Source organism: Amaranthus tricolor, chromosome 5 (assembly GCF_026212465.1).
Source record: "Amaranthus tricolor cultivar Red isolate AtriRed21 chromosome 5, ASM2621246v1, whole genome shotgun sequence".
Classification (NCBI taxonomy): Eukaryota; Viridiplantae; Streptophyta; class Magnoliopsida; order Caryophyllales; family Amaranthaceae; genus Amaranthus; species Amaranthus tricolor.
Window position 1 is genome coordinate 15,865,475 of NC_080051.1, and position 8,877 is coordinate 15,874,351.

At 34.1% G+C, this 8,877-nt stretch overlaps 1 protein-coding gene across 2 annotated transcripts; it reads right to left on the reverse strand.

The window, feature by feature from the left end:
• Window positions 1-1,693: 1,693 nt before the first annotated feature.
• LOC130814071 (autophagy-related protein 23) lies at window positions 1,694-7,107 on the reverse strand. 2 transcript variants are annotated; one of them, XM_057680069.1, is made up of 15 exons: window positions 6,954-7,107; window positions 6,765-6,852; window positions 6,592-6,638; window positions 6,100-6,189; window positions 5,682-5,735; window positions 5,489-5,566; window positions 5,316-5,384; window positions 5,082-5,237; window positions 4,874-4,997; window positions 4,293-4,333; window positions 3,110-3,199; window positions 2,871-2,975; window positions 2,494-2,676; window positions 2,275-2,384; window positions 1,694-2,183 (listed from the first exon to the last, which is right to left on the reverse strand). In XM_057680069.1, the coding sequence occupies exons 1-15, from the start codon at window positions 6,993-6,995 to the stop codon at window positions 2,108-2,110; spliced, it is 1,353 nt and encodes a 450-aa protein (XP_057536052.1). In that variant the 5' UTR covers window positions 6,996-7,107; the 3' UTR covers window positions 1,694-2,107. The 2 variants fall into 2 exon arrangements, with proteins under 2 accessions (XP_057536052.1, XP_057536051.1); XM_057680068.1 differs by having other exon boundaries at window positions 6,592-6,644.
• Between the last annotated feature and the right edge of the window lie 1,770 nt (window positions 7,108-8,877).

An 8,877-nucleotide genomic window follows, 5' to 3' on the forward strand; every position in this document is an offset into this window, starting at 1 on the left:
TCCATTCTATTGAGCAGCAAAACTTTTTGAATGTTCAAAGCATAAGTATTGTTTGAAATTCTATCATGCACAAATCACCGTATCTTGGTCTTAAAGGGGTCTACCTGAAAGGTTGATATGAGGATCTTCACCCCGTTGGGTTGGAAATAATTGGACTCGAAAAGTAAAACTTTCAAAAAAAAATATATCAATTTAAGCACAAAATGTGTTTTCTGAAAATTAATTTTCAAAACAAGTCATTTTACTTTTTTTTTTTATCAAAAACAAAATAACAATTGAACATTTGCTCGCTTTTACTACAACGTATAGCGCAAAAATAAGGATGTATCACCTTATTTTTAAGTTTGTTGCCACCGAAATATAGACTGCATTGAACGCGTAATCAACCGTTTCACGACTGTTGACCATGACTGAAATAGTAACTCTATTTTTGCACTAATATAGCGTTCTAGTGTTCATCATCTTGTTTAGTAGAACAAAGCGGCCTATTAGAGTCATTTTATATCCATGTTTATTCAGCGTGGTAGTAGTTTGTCCTATCTTTGATGGGATTGATTATCATCGATAAACATGAATGCTACTAGTCTACCACGACGAGGACAACAACAAATGTCATTAGTTGCATCAAACTATTATGGTTCTTTGCAAGGTATGGGACTTGTTCCACACCGATTGTAAAATGCAATTAGTGTGGGGTTTATAGACAAATAGGCTCTCCCACCTAATAGGCTAATCTTTTGGGGTTTATAACACAAACACTCTCCTTGTCAATTAGTATGGGCATAGAGGTACTCATTCGGGTTATCGGGTCAATTTCAGAGTTAGGTGTTTGAGATCGGTTTAAAATCGGATCTTGTGCCCACATTTATTTTTTGAATTTTACATTATTTTAAATTCATTTTGAAGTTGGGTCAAGTCGAATACGATTCTAAGATCGGGTGAATATCGAGTCATCAGGTCTGTTTTAAACACAAGCCAATACCCAATGTCGCTAATCCTAATTCCTAGTATATCAAACCAAAAATCATCTCGTTTCAAAAAAAAAAAAATGTTGCACAGCTTGCTCGTTTTTGCCTTTCATGAAGGAGTCTTGATCCTCTAAATAATACTTGGGTTTAATGAATCCAGTGATGTGAAACAGATGCCGCAACAACAACCCAATTACCCAACACAATAACAACAATACGTAATAACATTGGAGGAGTTCAAATACTGATTCTACAAAAAAACCAAGCTTCTTTGAGGTATTTTGTCAAATACTTCATGGACATTGTATTTTCTCCGGTTTCTTTTGGCAAAAGATATGACTCCATTGATAAGATTAAAACAAGACATTAATGAGAAACATTAATATTCAAGAGAACAAGTGGATTATGAAAAGTGATTTTTCAGTCACGAACAAGCAGCGACGAACCACCATTAGCATTTCAAACAGAGTTTGAAAAAATCATAAAGAAAGAGAAAAGGAGTAAAAGAAAGGTATACCAAACCTTTCTTAAGGAGTCTTGTGGCTGAGAAATGCATCTACTTGATCAAATTTTTTACTTGCTTGTTAGTACTTCGTATAAAAATTTTATTGACTTTTTCTTGACTAAGTTCTGAATTGCTCTCTGTTATTAATAATGAGCAAATTCTAATCATACACTTGAACAAAAGAAGAAACATATGACCATATTAGTAAGAAAACGAAAAATGCAAATTACTAGTTTTTTTTTTTTTTTTTTACCATTTTTAGCGAATTGCGAATTTTAAAAAAGTAAATTTTCAAGCAAATTATACAACGGGGGGCTAATTTACAAAAGTTCTGGGTTCGGCAACAACTTACATTCTGGTCCATTTATAGATCAACAAACAGTCGGTCTCCTGAAAGACTGTCTCTTTGAGAGACATCTCGTCCAGCCCACTAAAATTTAATTAAACTAAAAGATGATAATGGGCTGACCAAATTAGAGATGGTCTCTCAAGAATTTGTGATCAACAAATAAATATAGATCAACCAATTTTGTTCCTCATATTTCTGTAGTATACCACAACATCGTAATCCTACTCAAGAATTCATAAATTCATAAACACAAGGTCCCTTGTAAGAGTATCACTTGTTCCCAATTCACTTCACAAGGAGTGCTCCATCGTTCTTCACCTTCATCAGACTGCTTTCGATATTCCGCAATACAGGTTTGTAGCTGAAAATAAATTTACCAAAAAACTCACCTTGTTACATTTTAGGCATCACAGAAAGTAGATGTAGTTTTGTAGAAAGACATTAAAACCTACAGTCGTGCAAGACCAGTATATGCGCGTGTCGTTTGTTGCAGTTGTAAAGAAAGTTGCATGACTTCTGCAGCTAAACTCTCTGCTTTGCTTTGTTCCCTTAGCAGTTGACCCTACAAAAACAATCGCACACAAGAATCAAATTTCATAGTTTGCATCAGCTTACAACTCCTATGTCAAATGACGAGAAAAAACGAAGCGTGTTTCAAGCCGAATACTAACCTTAAGGTTCAGTACTTCATCGGTATAATTAGCTGGTTCAGTATCACTTTTTCCCAAGTTATTTGTCTCAGACGAATCATTACTAATCTTCCCGCTGTTTGATGACATAATATTGATCTGTTCTGTTCTCAACCCATCTATCATACTTCGAAGTTCTTCATTTTTGTTGAGACATTCTTTCATCTGGATTATTACGATATCAGGGCATAAATCATAATATCACCAAAATTTGGCAAATGCCAGAAACACGCAGAGTTATATCAAGAAAAAGTGATATTAAACAGGTTTTCATTTGTTGCACTGGTATTTAAAAATTTTCGGTAGTTCAAATAAAGCATTTGTGATCAAATAAATAAATTTCAAGCAACTCGAATAACCTGAGTCTCCCAGTGTGATGCAATCCCCACGGCCTCCTCATAAGCAGATGACAAACTGGAATTTTCATCAAAGAGCTTCTCAATCTCGGAAGATTGTGAATCAATCTGCCAAAACACAGCCTAACTTGAGCAAAGAGAAAGAAGCTAATATTGCATTTCGGAAAATGAACAGGATTGAGGAACAATATTATTGTCCATTTTTAATGAAACATAAGGTTTGATGAGGCAATAGCAGTAACCTCGAGCAGAAGTTTCTGCCTCCCACTTTCCAATCGCTCAACCATTACTGCCATAGCATGCAACTGGTCCTCCAGCTTCTCCTTGTCTTGCTACAAGATTTCGGAAAACATCATTATAATGATTTATAAAACAAAAGGCTTTTAAAGTTCACACTCAATGAAATGGTAGTAGTTCAGTACTGCATTGTGGCAAAGAAAGAAATTCTCGGACATAGGGCTAATTGTTAATTACTTTGCAGTGGCACTAGAAATGATCACAATGAGCTAAATTCTACATTCGACATATGATGCACCATCCATTGTGTCATATATAGGATAGAGGAGTATCTTGGGTATTTTAGTATGAGGTTGTCAAGATAGTATTCTAGAAGAAGTAAACTAGGGGAAGGGGAAAGCTAGTATAAATAAGGATGCAGGCGTAGAGAAATATTTCAGAAATATTGTATATAAATATAGGGGGTGTTTGGTATGAGCCTTTTAGGTTCAAGTAAGGAATTTACTCAACTCATTTTTCACTAGAAACCAATTCTCTTTTTTTGGTTCTCTCTTTTTCTTCATTCCCTTACATCACTTTACACCAAACAATTAATAATAACATTAAACATTTAACTCTCTCTTTATGCATTCCATATCCATTTGTCATACCAAACACCCTCTCAGTGAGTTCATACTCATCCTTAGGAGAGTACAAGTATCCCGAATACTTGTGTTGCTAACAATTAGTGTAGTTCTTGAATTACAGTAATACAACCTATGTTTACATTCTCACTTTATTCACATCAATCATCCAGTTTCTTGCTACTTTGCTATTGTTTTGCCAACAAAATTATTTAATGTTATGATGACTAAACCAGTAAGATATGAACAATGCTGCAATCATATTTCTCATGAAAATAAGATCACAAGCTGTCTTAGATATAGATGCAGAACGAAGATATTGTGAATATCCAAATCAAACAAGATTCCTTTTTTTTCTAATGCCCATAGGGTTTATTACACTACTGATTTTTGCATTCCAGAACCAATTTTTGGTTCTGCCCTACGATTACGTCTTATAGAAGAACTCCAGGTCTACAACCCAATAACGTAAGAGGAATAGGGAAATATGAAGTACAGCAACATAGATTGCTTAGAACATACCAAAACAGGATAAAGAGTAAATATTGAAGGGAGTATAACTGACCAAGGTAAAGACATTCAATGATGATTTTCCAGCAGCTTCTTCTGTAACAAATACAAACAACCATCAGGTAAAGAAGACCACCCAAAATCAATATAGATTAGAAATATCTTATATAAAATGCATAAAGGATGAAAAGATATTCGCTGCCATGACTACAGCAAGCGTCTATGCCGTTGCACATGAATTCAGCATATTGGTTAAAACATGGAAAATAATCATCCGCATTCCACCAGAATCCTCATAATATTTATTTCACAAAACCAGATGAAATTGAGCTGTTGTGCATGGAAATGTGGGCAGATATTTCAAATCAACTAAAAGAGTAACCCACAAGATTCTTCCAAAATGGCTTCGAGCATAACAGTGGCGAAGCCACATGGGGGGTTCGCAGGGGCCAGCCCTTGCAACCTACTTTTGCAATCTACCCTGTGGCCTCGCCTCTATAGATTTATTTCATTATATATTGCTAGTATTGATTTCTATTTTCTCGGCCCCTAAACTTTTATTTTCTAGCTTCACCCCTAGAACATAATAATTAAAATCTTTAAGTTAACATATAATATAAGATTTCAAAGAGTTACCTGATGTTTTTGTCAGTTCTGAAAGCTTCAATTCCAAATCTTGCTTTTCAGACATGAGAGCTGAAACTCGAGCTTGTTCTTCTGCTAATTTTTGTTGCTCCTGATGCCTCATTTTTGCTTCTCTCTACAATTACATCCGTCATGAGGATACTCCAAGATACAACGAAGAAAGAAAATAGTTGAAAATTTTAGACGAAAAGGCACTTACTTCTAACTCAAACTTCAGGTTAGCCAACTCCTTTTCCAGTGATTGGAATTGATCTGGCGATTTTCCCATAGCAACCATGCCACCAGCAGATTCATTGAATGCTTGCTGCTGAATAGAATTCAGTTCTGCTCTAAGAGAAGCTGCATCTTCTTCAGCCTATAGCAGGTCAACAATTAGGAGGGTAGAAAATCATTCTTTAGCTAAAATAGCTAATAGAAACAATGTTAGACATACCCGATATTGTTCTTCTTCAGCTTCTTTTAAACGCTTTTTCAGAGTCCGAATCTGTGCTAATAGATCCTCCTACACTAAAATACCAGATTCCATAAGTAAAAGGGTACAAAACCCTTCAAAAGCATCCAAATAACATAAAGTCCTTATTTACTTCTAAGTCCATAACTCCATACCCGAGCAACTACTGCTGCATCTTTTTCCATAGCAATGTCCTTAAGCGCTTTCCTCAAAGACGGTACTGCATTTTGTTCCTAGATTTTAAAAACAATCCATTAACGCCCTTATCCTTCATCCAGAAGCATTCCATATACAGATACAAACATCGCTAACACAAGAATAGCATGACAGAATTTCACATATGTATACCAGATCATTTAAACGCTGTTGCAACGTCTCACACTCCACTTCCTTTGCCAGGAGCTGCATTGTGAAAACAAAATCAGATTTCCACTAGTAAATTCTAAGTTTCAGAATTCAGAATAAATTAAAGAAAAAAATTACCATGAATAATACAACCTTTTGCTTCCCTATAATAATACCAACTTTTGATTAACCATGAATAATACCAACTTATGGGTGTTTTCCAAGAATATACCTAACATGTTAAAATTCAAACAATAGGAGATTATGTGACAAAAAAAAGGTAAATTAAGTAATAAGAAAAAGTTGGTATTACTCCGGAAAAACCGCCTAAGTTGGTGTTATTCATTGTTGATCAAAAGTTGGTATTACTCACGGTAATTTTTCCTAAGTTGAAAAATAACAACTGATATTACTCAAAAACCTTGGAGCTCAGTCTCATATTATCATCCTCAAACTCCGCGTTCCTCTTTTGCAAATCCTTCAGTTGCGCTACTAAACTACTAATATCATTCTGTACAACACACAAGTAGCCATCAACAATGCAATTCAACATCTAAATTACTTATTAAAAGCAGATTATGAGATTTATCGAACCCTTAAGGATTTTTCATTCCTTTATTCATCCTGCATTTTTGCTGAAAGTCTAAACTAACAATATTAGCTGCTACCACCTTACATTTAGAAAGTCAAAATAATCACTACAACCAAATATCTAGGGAAAATTTTTAAAAAAAATTGAATTGGATGGAACCCTTATAAATTAGGGTTTTTCAAAGATTGAAACTGCAAAGCATATAGAACTCAACCTAAATCCCTGAAAATGGGATTTTTCACATTTGAAAAAAAATGTTAAGTCTGAAGCACAAACGAAATATCAACCCAACTATGTTAAAATTTAATAAGATTTACATACCTCCGAAAATCTGGAAACACTATCAGATTTTTTGATCCCACCATAATCTGCAGCTAAATTAGGGGAAAAATCAATACCCCAATTGAAATAACAGTACATACAATAACATTATGCCCATCTTTGCTGAAAAAAATGGAAATTTACAAATTTTAATAATAAGAATGAAGAATTACCAGGAGGGCTAGAAGAAGTGCTAAGATCTGATCCAGAAGAAACCTTTTTCACCCTTTCAGCAGCTCTTTTCTGCCTAATTTCTTCCAACTAAAAATTTTAAAATGATAATTAAAAAGATCAAAGTTTTAGAAAGCATGACGGTCAATTCTTCACAAGAAACAAAACAGATTGGAACTTTAATTAATTACCGTTCTTCTACCGAGAGATGCATGGTGTTGATTTGTGCTCATTGTGATTTTAGAGAGAGAAACGCGAAGAAGATTTTGATTTTCGGTTGTTTATATTTTGGCTCAAATCAAATAATTGTTCACGAACGTACGAAAATATCAGTTTTAATTATCGTTCACGTCATTTCTTCTTTCCTATTTATTCCGATTTTACATCATCTCAATTTATAAGTGTAGATTATTCATATAATTTTACACTCATATCCTTCAAGTCATTTTAGATGTATCTCACCCTATTTCAAAATCTCTTGAGTTTCAACTTTCTATCGTTCTTATTAGTTCCCTAATAACTCATCTTTGCACATCCTCTAACCAATTTAAATGATTCAATTTCATCTTTTCCTCAATATTTTCAATTCCTAAACCATCTCTTATATTTTCGTTTTATATTCTATCCCTTAAGGCATGCCCACTCATCTATCGAAACATCCGAATTTTTGCTACTCTCGTCTTTCTATTATGATCCTTTCTAAAAGCCTAATTTATTTTGATCCATATTAGAGGTGATCAAACACCAGGCCGGGCCGGGCCGAGAGGCAAAAATCTGCCCATTGATGCGGGACGGGCCAAAGTGCGGGCCAAAAAGTTCTTGCCCAAACCCGTACTGTGCGGGCTTTTACGGGCTTGCGGGCTTTTGCGGGCCTATGTTATATATATTATTTTTTTATTTTAAATTAATTTTAAGATAACCATGATTATTTCACTATAACTGAAAGCACTCATCCATAATGCTTTAAATTAAAAACTCTCATTTTTTTATTTAATAATTTCTAATCAATCACCGTGATTTGTAAATAACCAAAAAAATAAAAATATAAAACTAAAATAAATAAAACCAAAAAAGACAAAGAAATTCACAAAACTACAAATACAATTGTTGCATATTATACATAATTTAAAACACAAATTAAAAATAATTGAAATAATCAAATACAATTGTTACATATTATACATAATATAAAACAAATTAAAATGCAAATCATGAACACACACTTTTTCGGGCCGGGTTGGACCGGGCCGCCCATGATCACCTCTAATCCATATAATAACATCCGTCTAATAGCCATTCGACAAAACTTACCCTTTAACTTTAAGGGCACACCTCAATCACATAATATTTTAGTAGTCAATCTACATTTTTGTCATCCACCCTAAATTTTATGAGTCATATCTTATTGGATATTCTCACTAGTCTAAAATATGGACTCAGGTATTTGAAGCATCCAATTGAAGCAATTTCTTTCTTTTAGCTTTATAGTGCATCCCATTATCTCGTTTGTGGTAAAATTACACTATATGTATTATGTATTGCTCCGACTAAATTTGAAACCCCGTGACTCTAATTCAGGTCTCCATCTTTTTAACTTTGCATTTACCCTTTTGTGATCTCGTATATCAAAATAATGTCATCAGCAAACAAAATGCACCACGGCACGTCTCCTTGTATCGAATGCGTTATAACGTTGCAAAAATAAAAGGGCTAAGAGTCGAGCCTTGATAAAGGCCAATTGTGATTGGAAAATCATACGTTGCTCCTTCATATGTCGTAACATTCGTCTTTACTTCTCGATAGATTTCTTGCACTATATTAATGTATTTCTTGAGTATGCCCTTCTTTGTCATTGCCCACTAAATTACTCTTGATACCTTGCGGTTTTTTCAAGTTAATATAAACCACGTGCAACTCTCTTTTTCTAGCCCAATAGTACTCAATCATTTTTCTCATTAGATGGATTGCTTTCATTGTAGATCTCTCTAGCATAAATTCAAATTAGTTCTTTGATATGGAAGTACATCTCCTCATTCATATCTCTATCACTCTTTTCCATAACTTCATAGTATGGCTCATCAATTTTAATCTTTGGTAGTTAGAGAATCTTGGACA